Below are 19,715 nucleotides of genomic sequence, written 5' to 3' on the forward strand. Positions count from 1 at the left end.
TCTTTTCCATCTGTTAAAAAATTTAATGGGGGGGGGGGGGTCCCTTTCTGCATGCTTTCATTCATACATTCATTTAATGATCCGCTCATTCATCAGCTAAATTCTTTCTTTCTGTCTGCTGAGCATGTTCTCTCAGTGGAGGTGCAAATGAACATTGCTGATCATAAGATAAATCAGCACATTCAAGCACTGAAGCTCATTTCTATTCTCATTCCAGCGTGAACTGCACCTGTCTACTATTTGACTACTGTACATCTTGTCACATATTATAATGAATCAGGTATGTTTTCTCTGAGGGGGTGGTGACTAGTCAAAACTTTTGGATGAAAAAAATCTCATATTTCTTATAATTATTTTCTTATTTTGTGAAATGTGAGAAAATGAAATCCCCCCCCCCCCCCAATTAAAATATAGATGTTTATATTATTATTATTACAAATGAGATCTTGAATTAATTAATTATCTTGAATTACAAAAGCTGGAAAATTGTCTATTCTTGTTTAAGCATATATCTGAAATTTTAAGCATATATCAAAATTGTTACATTTATTCTTTAATAAAAATGTAACAATCTCATGCAATATTTATTCTCTGAAAAAGGCCAATGAAAGTGGTAAAAATGCTTGAAATGTGAGAAAATGAAATCCTTCAATCCTTATATTCTATTCACAAGAAGACGCTGTCGTGAACTGAAGCTGATTAAATAATGTGATATTTGAGTCAAATTTTGTTTAATCAATGAAGAGAGAATTTGATTGAGATTTTTCAAAAATTATCTGATTAGCGGAACATACAATATTTACAGTTATAAAAATCCATTATAAAAAGTAATAAATGTTCCAAAAATTCTCCAGGGGCACATATTACCCCTTAAAAAGAAAAATAAATAAATCTGACACTGCAGTGTGTTAGTGTGCACAAAATTGCACTAGGCCTTTAAAAATGGTTTTTATAGACCCTACAGTGAAAGAATGAAGGTTTGTGTTCTTGTTATGGTTAATACACCTCCAATGCCCAAACAGAACTGAATAAAACTCTCAAGCCTTTCATATGCATAACAAAAGTGCAAACACTTTGAAAAGGAGAGCTGTTCAGGTGGAACACGGTTACCATCCCAACAGTAACTGGCTATGCACACATTCAGATGACTTCATCAGACACAGCCCCTGGAGTTTGGACACAAAGACCTTTCTTTATTCCTCTGGAATGGTCAAGAGGGTCTAGCTGCAGCCTTGCACTTGCACTCTCAGACGTGCATTCTCAGACACTTGCGCTTCCACTAGCGACGTCACTTGCGGCCTTTTATTTTTTTTCTTTTGTTCTATTTTATGTTTTTCTACAGGTGGAAAACGCTTAACGAGAGACTTTGTGCATTGCGTTCATATTCTGCTGTTCTGTGGCCACGGATTTGCGGGTCTAGTCTTTTTCTTGCAGGATCCTGTAGGCTACGGTACTAAATTAGTTGTAATCGTTTAATCACCACCACAGCTTCTTGTCTCCATTGGCAACATGCACAATTTGTGTCGATTGCAAGTGACGTCGCAGGTATCGGAGAGTGCAAGTGGCGATTGCAAGTGACATTGTAATTTAGTTTCTTTTTTCTTGTCTTCACCACCTGGCTACTGTTGTAAAATGTTGAGAGATTCAAACAAAAAGTAATAAAAAAAATAGAACAATTCAAAACATTTAAGGGGGGGGGGGGGTCCCTTTCTGCATGCTTTCATTCATACATTCATTTAATGATCCGCTCATTCATCAGCTAAATTCTTTCTTTCTGTCTGCTGAGCATGTTCTCTCAGTGGAGGTGCAAATGAACATTGCTGATCATAAGATAAATCAGCACATTCAAGCACTGAAGCTCATTTCTATTCTCATTCCAGCGTGAACTGCACCTGTCTACTATTTGACTACTGTACATCTTGTCACATATTATAATGAATCAGGTATGTTTTCTCTGAGGGGGTGGTGACTAGTCAAAACTTTTGGATGAAAAAAATCTCATATTTCTTATAATTATTTTCTTATTTTGTGAAATGTGAGAAAATGAAATCCTTCAATCCTTATATTCTATTCACAAGAAGACGCTGTCGTGAACTGAAGCTGATTAAATAATGTGATATTTGAGTCAAATTTTGTTTAATCAATGAAGAGAGAATTTGATTGAGATTTTTCAAAAATTATCTGATTAGCGGAACATACAATATTTACAGTTATAAAAATCCATTATAAAAAGTAATAAATGTTCCAAAAATTCTCCAGGGGCACATATTACTACCCCTTAAAAAGAAAAATAAATAAATCTGACACTGCAGTGTGTTAGTGTGCACAAAATTGCACTAGGCCTTTAAAAATGGTTTTTATAGACCCTACAGTGAAAGAATGAAGGTTTGTGTTCTTGTTATGGTTAATACACCTCCAATGCCCAAACAGAACTGAATAAAACTCTCAAGCCTTTCATATGCATAACAAAAGTGCAAACACTTTGAAAAGGAGAGCTGTTCAGGTGGAACACGGTTACCATCCCAACAGTAACTGGCTATGCACACATTCAGATGACTTCATCAGACACAGCCCCTGGAGTTTGGACACAAAGACCTTTCTTTATTCCTCTGGAATGGTCAAGAGGGTCTAGCTGCAGCCTTGCACTTGCACTCTCAGACGTGCATTCTCAGACACTTGCGCTTCCACTAGCGACGTCACTTGCGGCCTTTTATTTTTTTTCTTTTGTTCTATTTTATGTTTTTCTACAGGTGGAAAACGCTTAACGAGAGACTTTGTGCATTGCGTTCATATTCTGCTGTTCTGTGGCCACGGATTTGCGGGTCTAGTCTTTTTCTTGCAGGATCCTGTAGGCTACGGTACTAAATTAGTTGTAATCGTTTAATCACCACCACAGCTTCTTGTCTCCATTGGCAACATGCACAATTTGTGTCGATTGCAAGTGACGTCGCAGGTATCGGAGAGTGCAAGTGGCGATTGCAAGTGACATTGTAATTTAGTTTCTTTTTTCTTGTCTTCACCACCTGGCTACTGTTGTAAAATGTTGAGAGATTCAAACATAAAGTAATAAAGAAAATAGAACAAAATAAAAAATAAAGCCTGCAAGTGACGTCGCTAGTGGAAGCGCAGGTGTCTGAGAATGCACGTCTGAGAGGGCAAGTGCGAGGCTGCAGCCAGACCCTTCTCGGAATGGTACTAACCCCAAAACCTACAAGTTGGGGTCAGTAAGAATTTATTTTGAAAGAAATGTATACTTTTATTCAGCAAGAATACATTAAATTAATCAAAAGTGCCAAGACATTGCTGTTGTTGTTTTTTTTTACTTTCTATTCATCAAAGAATCTTGAACTAAATGTATCATGGATTCCAGAAAAGTATTAAGCAATACAACTGTTTTCAACATTGACAATAATCAGAATTGTTTCTTGAGCAGCAAATCATATTAGAATGATTTCTGAAGACTGAAATAATGATGCTGAAAATTCAGCTTTGCATCACATGAATAAATTACATGTTTAAATATTTTACAATGGAAAACAATTATTTTAAACTGCAAAAATTTATATAATTGTAAAAAAGCTCAGTATTGCTGTTTTTACTGTATTTTTTGCATCCTTAATAGACTCATAGGACATTTCCGTCCTTACGCATCTGTGCTATGACCTGTCTGCCTCTATGTAAGTGAAAATTCAGCTTTGCATCACATGAATAAATTACATGTTTAAATATTTTACAATGGAAAACAATTATTTTAAACTGCAAAAATTTATATAATTGTAAAAAAGCTCAGTATTGCTGTTTTTACTGTATTTTTTGCATCCTTAGACTCATAGGACATTTCCGTCCTTACGCATCTGTGCTATGACCTGTCTGCCTCTATGTAAACAATAACTTTTTTCTAAATCTACAGCAATCAAACATAATAAATGGTATCATTTCAAATGTTCAAGTATTAACATTCTTTAGCAACTAAGGCAAGCTGTGACGTGATTGCACTCAAGCAATGTAGGAACGGTGACAGAAATTACAAGTTCCTACATGAGACAGTCAAAATTAGACTGTGATAACTCAGCAGTCACTCTTTCAGATTGATTAGCCGGTGCTTTAAAGAGAGACAGAAAGGAGGAAACTGTTTTGACAGATGAACGGTCCTTTGAAACCCAAGCGGCTCCAGGACCAAACTACACACACTCTCAAATCAACATCCTGCGCTAGATTGTAGTGTTAAAACACATTCTGCCTGCTCAAAGTAAAACCATGAAAACCGAGCAACACAAAAGCCAGTCATGGTCTAGAAACGCTCCAAACAGACATACAAAAACAACTGAACACCTCAAGTGTTTCCTTTATTTTTACACTTGGAGAATTTGGAGGCAAAGATGCACAAACCAAGTGGCTTAAAATAACAAATCATTTTGGACATTTAAGGTGCTGAAGAACATAGTGTCTCAGAAATAACAAGAACTAAATTTTAAAGCTATGGAAAACAAAGCAGATTATTTCTGAATGGTTTTGGAAGGAGAATTTAGTGAGACTGGAATGGACATGTAAAGTGATTCGTGCTGAATTTAGTGAACAGATGTTCAAATGAATGACTGGAGGCAGTAGAGTTCAGACGACACATGATTTGGAACGCTCTCGGCTCTCTCACTGAATCACACCTCAGCTATGCACACTCTTCTAATCCTTCTAAAACTCTAAATTATGTTACATTTACACAGAGTAGGGATGTCAAAAACAAAATACCTAAATAAATTTAGTTTCTATAACACTAGTTGAGGGCACAGTTGAACCAAAATCATCACAAATAAAAGAACCAAAGACTTAAACTACTTCAGTCTGTGTGCATTGAATTTATTTAATACACAAGTTTCACAATTTGAGTTGAATTACTGAAATAAATTAACTTTTCTATGACATTATAATTTATTGAGATGCACCTGTATTAAATTTTAAAATATATTCAAATGCAACAGTAATATTTCAAAGTATTACTGTTTTTACTTTATTTTTGATCAAGTACATACAGCCTTGGTGAGCATAAGAGACTTCTTTAAAAAAAAGAAAAAAATCCAGAAAGTGGATTTTTCTATGCTTTCTATGCTCTCCACTTCATTCTGCTTCCAAATAATGTATGTTCAAAATGATTGATAGGCAGGAGGTGTATTAGCTAAACAAAGAATCTAGCTAGCTGTCTCAGGCTGTCACAGAAACAAATATGATATTTTGTGACATATAATTAAGCAATATCTGTCAGAAAGAAGCATTTTCTGCCTTTCTATAAATTAAAAAAGAAACACCTGCCAAGTTGGCATCTCAGTAAACTCACCCTCCTTCACTCTCTGCCTCTTCTGAGCTTTGTCCTTCACTTCTAGCTGAGACACCTGCTCTTTTTCTCCTAGTGGGAGTTCGATGAAGTAGACTTGCTTTGCGAGCACTGATATCGCCCCCGCTCCGGCCCCTCAGCTGATCTCTGACATTTTCCTGCAAGTGTGGAAGTGCATCCTTCAAGGCTTTTACCTCCTCTTTGAGCTCAGACACACAATGGATCAGAGCACCCAGCTGATCCAGCACCTCCGCCTTGCCCGTCTGCAGACCCAGACTGCCTGCCGTGTGATCTGCATTGCTGCTCAGGTGTAGGACTCTGCCACCGCCTGCCCCTATTTTGCGGAAGCAGACAATCGCCAAGCTGATCCCAGCAGCCCCTGCCAGAACTCCCAAAGCCAGAGCCCTGCTGTCTGCTTGAGCCATCCTAAACTGCAGAGACAAGAGAGAAAGAACACACCGATTAAACACTTTTATGAATAAAATGATTAAAATGGGTATGCTAATTTTTAAGCCAACACACTCCATCCACATCAAGAACCTTACATGTCTAGATAAATCAAAACTTTAGATTTAAAATAATAGGATAATAATTATACCGTAATTTAGCCTTTGTGCAGTTCAATTAAATTGCCCTGCACTGTAAAATTACATTTTAATAGTGTAAAGAGAGGAACAAATAATGTAGTAGTCTCAACATTAATATATCATTATATTCTCACAAGCAAAACTATATCAATTTTTAAACTATTTATAATAAAACTATATTTACTATAAATATTATTCCAAATTAAACATTGATATTATAAAATTATGTATATACAGCGGTGGCCAAAATGATTAGAACACTAGTATTTTCACCAGCTAAAAAATGGTTTTAAGTCAGTTATTTCTATCTTTTGCTGTAGTGTGTCAGTAGCAACATTCATTTTGCCGTTAATTGTTATAATCCAGCGAGATTTTTGTTTGTACAAGGAGTCTGACAACAGCCAGAGATCTGATCTTCACCATCATCCAGTCGGTCTGGATTGACATGAAGAAACAGAACAAACTGAGACAGACTCAATCCAGAAGAACTGTGGCGACGTCTCCAAGATGCTTCAAGAAACCTACCTGCAAAGCTACAGTATTGTTAAAAGTTTGAAGCACTTGTGTGAAAATGCTGTAAAATGAGGGTGCTGTCAAAAATAATGTCACAAATAGATATTCTTTATCATTTCACTTCTATTAACTAAATTAAATCAACATTTGGTGTGACCATCCTTTGCGTTTAAAGCAGCTTTTGCCCTAGGTGCATAGTTTTTCAGGGAGCTTTACAGTTAGGTCTCTTGAAGCATCTTGGAGACGTTGTCAACAAAAAGCTCACTGGATTGTTACAATTGATGGCAAAATGAATGTTTGGAAATGTAAACTGATATTTCCTACGGACACACTACAGCAAAAGATAGAAACATTATTTAGTCTTTTGTCATTTGAATATTAATGTGTGTATATACTGTGTATATATATATATATATATATTAAACTGTGAAAAAAAAAAACACACAACATACTTTGATTTGAGTGGATTTTTGAGTGCCAACATGAAAAACTGCCTATTACTGCCTAAAAAAAAAGAAAAGAAAAGAAATCCAAGTGTTCATCATCCAACAGGAAGTGGCATAATTTTGGAGGGAAAACAAACCAGTAATTGGCAATGGATGGATTCTGTGATGTTCTGTGTTATTAGCTGATTTATTTCACTCTAAAACATTCCATCCTGCTTGATACAATTGCAAAAAAATATTATAATAAGATTGTTTAAAAATGACAAAATGAACAAGTTTACACCCTCATGTAAGCTTTAATTTTATTTTTTAATAAACTTTTATCGATCCTGTTTATCAAGTTACATTGAACAACGTTTAGGTGTCTGAGCTTGTCGAGTGCCCTTTCACAGAAATATTTTTTGTAGATTACAACACTGTCATAGGGTTTTCAAGGCATTGTATACCTAAAATATGCCCATATTTTGGAATATGAATGAATATGAATATAAATTGGAAATACATGATTAAAATTGCCCAAGGTAAGTGTCACTTTACTTTCACACGATCAGCAAGAAAACCAGCAAAGTACATAAATATTCTGGTACAAGCTCTCAAATCCCCTTAAAGATAAGTTTCAAAGTTCAGAAAACATTGTAAACCGCAGCAGTGATATTAGTTAGATATTAATCAGCTGTCAAGGTATTTACAGAACTAACGTTATGCGTTCTGCATATATACGTACATGTAGCGGGGGATAAAAACAGCTTTCTAACAGCATCAGAGCAGGCCCCATCACCAAAAACATAAAACAAAAGCATAAATCAGCAACATTCTTATAAAATAGCAGCTTTTACCTGTTCAAACTCTCCTGAGCGCAGCGGTGCGTCTGCAAAAACAGTCCGTATCGCTCCAGTGCTTGATGCTGAAGGTTCCGCCTTGATAACCCAACCATATAGGCCTACAATACAGCTTCTGTTAAAGCTTACGCTCAAAACCCTTTGCAAAAACAAAGAATGATGTTTAATACTGAGAAGAAGTTAAAACATTACTATTTAAAATGTGGTGGATAAATGAACTGTTAGAAAAAGTACAGTGTTGGTACCATGGTATCAGATGGTGTGTATGTATGTATGTATGCATGTACAGGTGCATCTCAATAAATTAGAATGTCGTGGAAAAGTTCATTTATTTCAGTAATTCAACTCAAATTGTGAAACTTGTGTATTAAATAAATTCAATGCACACAGACTGAAGTAGTTTAAGTCTTTGGTTCTTTTAATTGTGATGATTTTGGCTCACATTTAACAAAACCCCACCAATTCACTATCTCAACAAATTAGAATACTTCATAAGATCTAATTTATTGAGATGCACCTGTATGTATGTATATATATATATATATATATATATATATATATATATATATATACACCATGTTTCAGGATTGTAAAAGTGGAAGATTGCATCAAAAATTGCTTATATATAATATTAAAATTACACTCTCAAAAAAAAAAAATTGTATGCAATCTTCGATTTTTACAATCCTGAAACATGGTACCATGTTCTTTAGGTAGCATCTACTGTATACTTTGTACTTTGAATATTGTCTTTATAAAGAGGCGCCACCAATAAGAAACACACTTTATCATGGTGCATATGTAAAATTGCAGATTAAAGCTAGACAATGATGAAAAAACTGATGAGGCAAAGATACAAAGTTTATTAAAATCCCTCATTAACAGAGTCACAATTTCTCTCTGCATGCGCACTGTTAATATACACCACTTTACAACGACAAAAACATAATCCAGAACAGACTTGCAGAAAATTTACAACTAAGTTAACCTCAAAAACTAGCTACATGTCATGCATTTAAATAATCTGTAATTTACAGTACAGTTGCATAAAAAATCTCGAGCACAATCATGTATGCATATACCAAAACAATAAGACCAAAAACCCTGTCTAACTGTCAAAGAAATGTTAGTGGTTGGTTAAAGTTTGGAAAACTTACTGTACTGGAGCAGATATGTGGCCTTCACTGCTGTGGAGCTCAGTGCTTTGGTGTGCTTCTCTCTAGTCTATATAAACACAAATATCTGATCAACCTTGAACTATGATATCTGTTTCAGCTGCTCTGATTGGCTTTGAGCATCTTTGCATAGACATTCACTTAATGACACTCCACTTAAATAAAGTATTGCTGTTTAATAAAACTATTCCAGTTTAAATTATATCATAATTTTGATAAAACATACAAAATAAGGCAGATTCTAGGCCCAATAGGCATAATATACCCTTTGGTGCATAATATCCACTGGAGTGGACAGATATATTTACCTGTCTGGTTTTTTTAAGAATAAAAGGATTTAATACTTATTCTTGAGGTACTTGGTGCATCTCCTCTTCCCGTTGCCTTTTTAAATATGATGCAATATCTCAAAACAAAAAATAGATACAAAGGCAATAATTAAATGGAATCATAGCCAGCACCACTTGGACGGTTCACCACTTGGTGGTTTGGACATGGTACTACTACAACCTAAATGGTTCAAAATAGCTTCCAAATATCTGTACACTGTAATGGACACCATGCATGAAAGGGCATGATTGTTCTAAAGCAAACATGAGTTTTGAAAAATGGTCCTATATAAATAAGGTTTACTAATATACTTAAATGGGGAAAGATGCTTTTGCGTCCAGATAGTGTTACAGCATCTACCAGCAGGCGTCTCATGGGTAATGCTAACTGTTGAAACTTTGACCCCTTGGTCAGACCATGCAATATTTTCACGATTTTGAACTTTCTAGTTTTCTTATGCATATTTCCACTATAGTCTCTTAGTTCTTTGCTGCTGTAGCCCATCCATTTCCATCTATGCTTTGTTGTAATGTTGTGCACTTTCAGTTGCTGTGAGATGCTGGTCATTCTCCACTGACCTTCATGCCCACAAAACTGCCATCAACCTTTCTTTGCACTATGTTCTGTAAACACTAGACACTGTGATGCATGAAAATCTCAGGAGATCAGCAGGTTCTGAGATACTCAAAGCAAGCCCGTCTGGCACCAACAAACATTCCATGGTTTAACACCGTTTCTTTCACATTCCGCTGTTTGATCTGACACCCGAACATCTTGACCATGTTTGCACACTTTTATGCACTGAGTTGCTGTCACATTGCCAACTAGATACTGAATTAACATGCATAATAAGGTGGCCACAGAGTGTGTGTGTGTGTGTGTGTGTGTGTGTGTAATATCCTTCTTTAAGATGGCCTTCTAAAATTAGGCTGGGTACACAAAATTATATTAGAGGATACCGGGGGCAATTGTAATACACTCAATTCCTCCAATCAGAAACATGCTCAGTAGGATTCTGTCTCTGCCTGTAAATAAGGAGCACAATCATTTCACCTCGGCAGAGGTTTTTAACAAAATACTGATTTTGAGGTATGAAAGTTACTTTTTGAATGTACAGTACTTTTCTTCCGCTGTCTAATGTTTAGATGACTGCAAATTTAAACTCACTTACATTTTATGTCTATAGGTTATTGATAAAAGAGTTAACATAAACATAAAATCTAGTTACCACTAGAATAGTTGCCTATAGTCCTCTGCAAAAATAGAAACAGACTTTTGCTTTTTGAATGCATATGATACCTGACATCCAAAAGAATTTGAACCATTTCCAAAAAAAAAATAAATAAATCTTAAGTAACTTTATTAGATACTACAGCAGTAAAGTGATTACTTTGAGGTAGGCTTTTATTTAAAATACAGTGGGTTAATATGACTTAGTTGCAATTGCCCACAAACACTGTTACAATCGCCCCCACCAAGAGGGCAATTGTAACACTCTTAGACTTCTTACATTTAATTTAATATTATGGTCTTATCCTTATTAGTGAAAATATATCAGTTGTATTATTTATTAGTGCACCTATTTGTTTCTTGTATCAGAAGATGACTAATATATTTCAAGTGACCCCTTGCACTTTGCACGTTCTTTGCACGTATGGCATTAACTTCCATTTTTACGCTGATGATACACAATTGTATATATCCACAAAACCTAACGTTTTCCATCCTCCTACTGAACTCACTAAATGTTTGCAGGATTTTAACATAGGAATGACTAATAACTTTTTTAAAGCTAAATACCAGCATAACTGAGGGCCTTCTTATCGTGTCTAGATCTGTTTTATCCAAAATTCAACCTTTCACCCTGCTTATCGAAAACTCCCCGGTTAATACTTCCACCCAGGTGAAAAGTCTTGGTTCCCAAATTAATAATATTTCACATATTGCATTTTTTCATTGCCTGACTCCGTCCATCACATTTGCTAGTAGGGCTTTTAGTTGTGCAGCGCCAAATTTATGGAATTCTTTGCCACTGCACATTCACCAGCTGGATTCTATTTCCCTCTTCTGATTAGAATAGCTTTTACTGATTTGATTGTTTGATTTGTATGTCTGTGTGTTTTGTATAGCTTTGTATTTTGTATTGTTTTGTATTGTATTGCCTTTTTATGATGTAGGGTGTCCTTGAGTGTCTTGAAATGCACCTAAAATTTTAAATTATTATTATTATTAAGTAGTCTGTGAGTTAGGAAGGAAAATGTAAACATTTTTTATAATTGCCCCAGGTCTCCCCTACAGATAAACTGTCAAATATCAAAATAAATCAAATATTGTTTCTGATCTTTGTCCTAATTGATATTCAAACTATGCTGTGTTTTTACAGTGAATAGTGGAAGAAATGCATATTAAATCATGGCATGCATAGAAACTAAACAGCTCTAAATCTCATTCACCTTTGTGAAAATGAAACCACAGACAATGTCACCTTGTAACGTTGTAACATTTATAATGTTTTAAGCTGAAGCCAAGGAGGACTGTGGGGATGAGTTCACCTTTTGGAACATATTCAATGCAACATGGATACCAGGTAGGTTCTCCCTCTGCAACACTGCTGTGCATCCCACACCCTCAATCTTATATTAGGAGCATGGATGACAACAGGATTGCCAAGAGCTTGGATGAAAAGATTTGCAGCTTTGCCTTTAAAGGACCTGAATCAACTTTGCACTTACCGTACTTGTCTATCTCAAATGGACTATTTTTGTGGCACCTACCTTTGAAATCCTGATGACCAAAACCTTAGCAGTGAAAAATGCCTCTCCCTGATGACCCTGGCCTCCCAGACCGGTTGAATATGAAACAAATCGTTGCACATATACAAGCTCTTTTATGTACAGTAAATGATCTTTCCATGATCTGTACTGAAAAATCCTCTGCTTGATCAGACTTATGTACAGCAACAGTTATGCAAATTTTTTAATGCAAAGATAATTAGAAATTTTGCCAATGCCAATTTTACTTTTACCATCGATTTTACTTAGGCTATATTTATTTTTCTTTTGCTTATATTTATGATTTAGCTCAGTATCATTGCTACAATCTTGTCTCTATGTTTCATGATCAGAGAGCACCTTCAGCAACAGCATTTTTAAAAGCATGATTAAAATCCATTTCTAAACATGAGTGATTTGAATCAGCCAGTTCTCAGAAAGATTTCTTTTCCTAACCAGGAATGTTCTGTGAATTTTTATTTTTTTGCAGACAAGCAAGAGTATCATTTTGAGGAGTAGTTCACCCATAAACTATTTACTCATAACACCGCCCATGCGTCATGTTTGTGGAATGAAATCCAATAATTGTTTCTAAATAATTTTGGGGTGCTAGTTACAAAAATCGCTTTCTCACAAAATATGATTCGCAGCATTTTTGCTTTCGACAACCATTTGTAAGGTGAAGAAGTTTTGTATTATCACCAGAAAAACTGCCACAAAGACATGATTCCATATCTTCCTCTGAGACCGGTTACTATTTGTTCAATTCTCAGCCCATTTTCAAATGTTTGACATTATTTCATGCCTAATAATCCTGATTTCAAGGTTAATTATGGCCAGTCACAAAAGAAAATGCAAATATGAGCCAGATGCAATTTATTTATAAACGTGTTATTATTTGAACATATTTTTTCCCATTCCTTTGTGGATTATAAATTAAATGATACATTTTGAATTTTTCACCACATTTGACTGCTTCTGTTATTTTGATAAATGCATTAAACATGATTTGTATATAATTTGAAAATTCTTCATTCTTATTTTGTAAAGAAACTGTGTGAATATTTTTATTGATATTTTTTAACATATTAGGCCTTTTTTTGCAAATCAGCAGGCATTTTTCCAAGATGCAGGACTGTGTATAATCTAATAAAAAAAAGACATATTTGTATTGAATATGTGGATCAGAGGGAAGAACCTCATTAAATTAAAAAAGAAAATAAAAGAGAAACTTGAACTTGAAATGACTTTTTTCATATTGTTTATATTTTTCACTTTTTGTAGCTATTTTGAAGAAAATGATCTTGTCCCTTTCTTTTTATATATTTTTTATGTATTTGTATCATATGACAGAAGATACACAATATAGCACAATATAAGTTGTGGTCACTGTACACTGGAAAAAGCTGCATAAAAATTCCTCCTTTTGTGTCTTGAAGAAAATATAAAACTTATGGGTTTAATATGACTTGAGAGTGAGTGACAGAATTTAAAATAGCTCTTTTATGCATGTTTCCCAACTGAAATCAATGTATAGGATGCAAAACCCAGTCCTATTTCAGATATTATTTCTTTATATAACATGAGCTATTTGTGGAAAAACATGCAGTCACCCATGAACCCTGTTGCACCGCCCCATTTAAACATAGTATAGTGACATGAAGGCGGTGGCGGAGCCTGCATGCATGGCTACGATTGCTACGTGCAGTTTCACAGACGTGCTTCTTTTCATGAAAACACTGCATTGTTCCAAACTAACCTGCATTCGCTCAGCCTATAAACACATGTACAAACCCAAAGCAGAGGAAAGTGCTGCTTCACATGAGATTGAATGATAGTTGTCATCCAACCAAGACCTCATTCTGATCAGACCAAAACTGCCAGATTAATCGCCATCGTCGATGTCACGGCATGTTATTCAAAGACACACATGCTGAGACTGTATTCAAGTTCTATATAAAGATCAACGGCTATCTGAGCATCAGACGCCTGCGGCATGAATAGAAGGCTGATAGATAGATAAAGGCTCTCTTACATAAAGCCATCCAGGATATTTTTTATAACTAGAATCTCTCATGGTGGTTTTGAAAGATGGTAGATATACAACCACAGCATGAAGGTCAGCTTCTGCAACTCCATTTATAGATTCTGTCTCAATTAAGAGTTACATATTGAGGTCAATTGTTTGCATATAGACATCAGTGCAAGTTTTGCTCATAAATATTAATTATGTTATGTGGAATTGGCCTATTTATAGGGATGGTTCACCCAAAAATGAAAATTTGTTGAAGGTCAAATTTGCTGACAGTTGACGGTAGCCATAGACTTCCATAGTATAAAAAAAAATCTGGCTACCGCCAACTGTTTGGTTACCAACATTCTTCAAAATATCGTCTTTTGTACTTAACAGAAGAAAGAAACTCATACCATTTGGAACAACTTAATGGTGAGTAAATGATGATGGGTGAACTATCCCTTTAAACCATCAATCTGCATCAACTAATTAATATGCATGACCAAAAGATTTGCACTGGATTTGTACATTTTGATCCGGTGCAGACATGCTTGAAAGACCGTCATGGAACACAACGCTATATTGGCTTTGAGGTTCACTTTCAATTTTTATTGCTTAGATGTTTTTACATAATATTTTACTGTTTTTTCTAAAAATTGTGAACATGTTTACTAATTTTACATCTTCAACAAGGAGATCAGGTTTGTAGTCTAGCATTTTGATCATCTCAGAGATGTCAGAACTTTCAACAATTAAAATCATGTTATGACTCAAAATTAAATATACAAATTTGAAGGGATAGTTCACGTAAAAATAAAATTTCAATCAATGTTTTTATGAAAAGCAATGTCGAAAGATTCTTCAAAATGTGTTCCACAAAAGAAAGAAAGTCATGTTTGGAACAACATGAGGGTGAGTAAATGATGCATTTTTATTTTTGGGTGAACTATCCCTTTAAAAAAAGACTGTCTTTTTTTGTCTGGTTAAATTTAAGTGACTGCAAAAATATCAGATAATAAAGCTATAGCAAAAGTTTTAAGCACAGATTATTTCTCTTAACTCAAGAAACAAAACAGAACAAACACTGCCGTTCAAAAGTATTTAAAATACTTTTATTCAGCATTTAATTGATAAAAAGTAACAATGTATCAGTTTCCACAAAAATATAAAAGAAATGTTTCTTCATGTGACACTGAAGACTGGAGTAATGATGCTGAAAATTCAGGAATAAATTACATTTTAAAATATATTCAAATAGAAATCAGTTCTTTTAAATTGTAATAATATTTTACAGTATTACTGATATTACTGTATTTTTGATCAAATAAATGCAGCATTGGTGAGCCAAAACATTACAAAATCACACCGACCCCAAACTTTACAACAGTAGTGTGTACATGGACATCTAATTTAGTTGCAATTAAAAGTACTGTCACAATCTGCATGTAGAGTGATCTCATTTACAGTAGCACAAGGGCCTACTGCTTGTGTAATAGGTTTTGAAAGGTACATATAATCTGATATATCTGATTGTCTGTTTATGCATATAAGGCCGGCCAAATGTTAATCAGAACCACCCGGTTTAACTTGATCTCAGCACTAGTCAAAATCAACACTGAACTTCCTGAGGATATTTTTCTGAAACAAAACAACACAAAATATTTTAGGTCCAGGAATATTTTTCACATTCCAAAGCTGCACATTTTGAGATAAAATAACTGCCAGACATACATGTGCAAAAACCGATGCACTGATATTAAAGATTCCTGATGTCTTCAGAAAAAAAAACATGCTAGCATATTTTTAAACATGCATCAAACATTTAAAAATATTTTGAAAAATTACTTTAAAAATACACTGCTGTCACATGACAGAATTAGCCTATAGCCAGCATCCGTGTTCAATGTATTTCTCACGATAAAGCATTGTTTCTCTGTAGTTCAAAGGTGCATTAAATCTATCATATTCATATTATTAAATTGTATATAAAATTATTTTATTACTATGGTAAGAATAAGATGAGTTACCTCTCAAACATAGCCTGTTTTTTTTTCTTGATTAGCCTACATATCATGGATGTTCCTTTAGTAGCGTTGCAAGTTAAAATTTACAAATTTTGTGAAGATGAAAAAGTCCATTTTCAATTTTATATATATATATATATATTTTTACAGTGGGAGATAAATGCTTGCTCTATAAATCCTATATAATGCTATATAAATGCTTGCAGAGTTTGAACTTTTAATATCACTTAATGCATTAGTACTGAGCTCCACACATGACATGCAGGAAAAATAATAAATCGTGCGCACAATATAATAAGTTGTTCTAAAATGTGTGCAAAACATCACTAAATCATGGCCACATTTTAGTTCAATCAAATCGAGCAAACAACTTTTTATATACTGTGGACAATTTGCTTAAAAGGAACAAGTTAATAAGTTGTGCGTACTATTTAGTAAAACGAGGGAATGAATTACGTTGTGTGCACGCTTTGCCAATTTATATTTATGTTTTTATTCCTGCATGTCATGGGGCTCTGTACGTAGGCCACGTTAAGCATAAAAATATCCAATATCGATTACGGTGCGGTGGTCTTAGGAGTATAGTGTTTATGGCAAGTGAAATGTGAGAAAAACATTGATTTTCTCTGGTTGTTGTTTTAGATCATTAAGCCACGTTAAGAGTTTTTCACACGCTTTTCCACTCCACTGCACTACCTTTGCACTCGCGCCTCGCATCTTTTACAGTGTCTAGAGCAATACACGGCATTCCAGAAACACGGCGCTCAAGTCAAGAGAACTTTAAAGGTTTTAAAAAATAGACCTTAAAGTCCCCATGAAATCAAAATTTTAAGCCACGTTAAGAGTTTTTCACACGCTTTTCCACTCCACTGCACTACCTTTGCACTCGCGCCTCGCATCTTTTACAGTGTCTAGAGCAATACACGGCATTCCAGAAACACGGCGCTCAAGTCAAAATAACTTTAAAAGTTTTAAAAAAGAGACCTTAAAGTCCCCATGAAATCAAAATTAAAGTTTTTTTGGGTGTTAGTATCAATGTGTGTTCCAAAACAGTGACAAAATTCGCATTTAGAAGATTTAAGCATTCAAAGCTTGCAGTTCGTCACTTCCGCCAAAACGGCTCAACGTTTTTTTTGACGTCACATCGTACTTCAGCTTCTCATCAAACTTTCTGTCCAATCAAATGCTCTCTAGAATCCGAAGCACCCACCCCCTACACTATAAATAGACGCTGAAGCCGCGGCTGAAACCGGTCACTTAATACTAGAATTAGCATTTTCTGTACAGTGAATGGCACGTAGTGCACTATATAGGTGACAGGGAACGACTCAAACCCACCCCCTACACTATAAAATAGACGCTGAAGCCGCGGCTGAAACCGGTCACTTAATACTAGAATTAGCATTTTCTGTACAGTGAATGGCACGTAGTGCACTATATAGGTGACAGGGAACGACTCAAACAGTGTAAATGTGCTTTCCATTGAGCAAAAAAAGAAGTCTGGTTTCGCGCTGTGTCACGCTCACACACACTCTGCTCCGGTCCACACTATAAAATAGATGCTGAAGCCGCGGCTGAAATCGGTCACTTGTCTACAGAATTAGTATTTTCTGTACAGTGAATGGCACGTAGTGCACTATATAGGGGACAGGGAATGACTCAAACAGTGTAAATATGCTTTCCATTGAGCAAAAAAAGAAGTCTGGTTTCGTGCTGTGTCACGCTCACACACACTCTGCTCCGGTCCAGAGACACGATAGCACGGATTACATGCGCGAGTCTGCGCAGACCACAAAATGTATCGGAGCTATTTGAATTCTACACAGAATGTTATATTTTATAGCAATATGGATGAGATTGTGGCTGGCATACCCTGTCAAATGCGGCTTTACGGAGCTCAATGGCTCTAGCCCAAGCTGTGATATAAACGAACGCTATTGGCTATTTTAAAAAGGGGCGGGGCTGCTTGATATGTCCCGCCCTGTCTTCCTGTTTCAGTTAAAATGACGTCAACACATAGAGTAATGCTGCGTGTTTCTATGCATTTCAGGGGACCTTTAAGTTTTTTTTTTTCTGTCATGTCTTGCATTTTTCAATGCCAAAACACATTCTGTGAGATTTGGGATTGCTTTTTTTAGAATCACCTGCGACAGGGCCCTCCCAAAGGGGGTGTCTCGTACGCCACTGATTGACCTCTCCGTGACCTTGTTCTGTAACACAGTGCCCCCATGATGTCATAACTCACTATATAAGAGAGAGATGAGTCTATTCCTTCCTTTTCTCCTCTCCATGCAATAACAGAGGGAAAACTGTACATGCTACATGTAAGTGGCCTCACATACCAGCAGCAGAAGATACCCATCAGTGCTGCTTAAGCCTGTGAAACAGCTGTGTTCAAAACAGGATCAAACGATTTCATTTGCTCTTTTGGTCAAGAAACATAACGGAGTTCTAAGTCTGCAGGTCTTTAAAAAGTCTTAAAAATGCACCCTTCCACAAATTAAGGCCTTAAAAGAGAGTAGAAAGTCTTAAATTGATAAAGTCATGGAATTAAATGCTGCATGCATGCATTGCTAAAAATGTGTATCTTCTGCAATATTTTTGTCTTGTTTTCCAATACAAATATCTAAACATCTTTAAATCAAGATTTACTTTTTTACTTAAAGTACAAAATTAAGATGTTTCCGAAACTGAAACAAAATATATTAAGTTGTTTTTCTTAAGTGCACTGGCTGATATTTGTTTCATTTTGATCATATGGAACACTGTTGATTTTATAGAAAACACTATGATAAAAGATAGCAATTTTCAAAAATAATTACATGCTTTATTAATAATCAAAGTGATATTAACAAACATTTGCACTAAGTAATACACTGCAGCTAATCAGCCAAAATGTACAATGGTTACAGTTGCTAAACAACATAACAACTTGATTCATTAATATAGAATTGAACTGATTATTGTGGTCAGCCCCAATTGCCCAGTTGCTTAATAACAGTACATAATACGACAACAGTTTTGTATGACAAGTCTCCTGAAATGTTAAGTTTAAATATGCAAATGCTGTATTATAAATATTCACTAATTGGCATGCATGTCCAGAACATAAATCAGAACATTGGATTAGAATTCTTGGTTTATTCTGTTGACATATTAGATTTAAAGATTTTTCCAGAGGGGATCAGAGCGATCACTATCACGCGATAATTCTGAAAATACTGTCAACAGCCCAAGAATAAAAATCATTTGTTTTTTTAAATAAATAAAGTGTTATATAAAACAGGCAAATGATATATGAATAAACCTCTCTGTAAAACTTTTTCAGAATATAAATGGGAATACAGCTGTATAGTTTGGTGTATGTAAGTGCTATAAAAGTGGAGATTTCTGGCTCAGTACAGGAGAAAAGAGTCATTTTGCAAAAATGGCCTATATATATATATATATATCTATCTATCTATATTCAACATTGATAAAAATAAGAAATCAGCATATTACAATAATTTCTGAAGGATAATGTGACACTTTCTACTGAAGTAGAAGTATATATAGTATACATTCAAAAATATACATGTACACACACACACACACACATATATATATATATACACACACATGTACACACATTTTGTAGTGTAATACAAAGTGACGTTGCTGTTGCAGTAAAACTGTTGTGTCGACATCAGC

The 19,715-nt window shown here is 35.1% G+C and overlaps 1 protein-coding gene across 1 annotated transcript; it reads right to left on the reverse strand.

Moving 5' to 3' along the window:
* Positions 1–3,624: 3,624 nt before the first annotated feature.
* Positions 3,625–8,895, reverse strand: LOC107586098 (regulator of microtubule dynamics protein 2-like). Its single transcript, XM_016273334.1, has 4 exons — positions 8,869–8,895; positions 7,709–7,850; positions 5,330–5,757; positions 3,625–3,673 (listed from the first exon to the last, which is right to left on the reverse strand). The coding sequence occupies exons 3-4, from the start codon at positions 5,749–5,751 to the stop codon at positions 3,625–3,627; spliced, it is 471 nt and encodes a 156-aa protein (XP_016128820.1). The 5' UTR covers positions 5,752–5,757; positions 7,709–7,850; positions 8,869–8,895.
* Positions 8,896–19,715: the final 10,820 nt, after the last annotated feature.

This window comes from Sinocyclocheilus grahami, unplaced genomic scaffold (assembly GCF_001515645.1).
Source record: "Sinocyclocheilus grahami isolate Dianchi unplaced genomic scaffold, SAMN03320097.WGS_v1.1 scaffold77.1, whole genome shotgun sequence".
NCBI classification, from domain to species: Eukaryota; Metazoa; Chordata; class Actinopteri; order Cypriniformes; family Cyprinidae; genus Sinocyclocheilus; species Sinocyclocheilus grahami.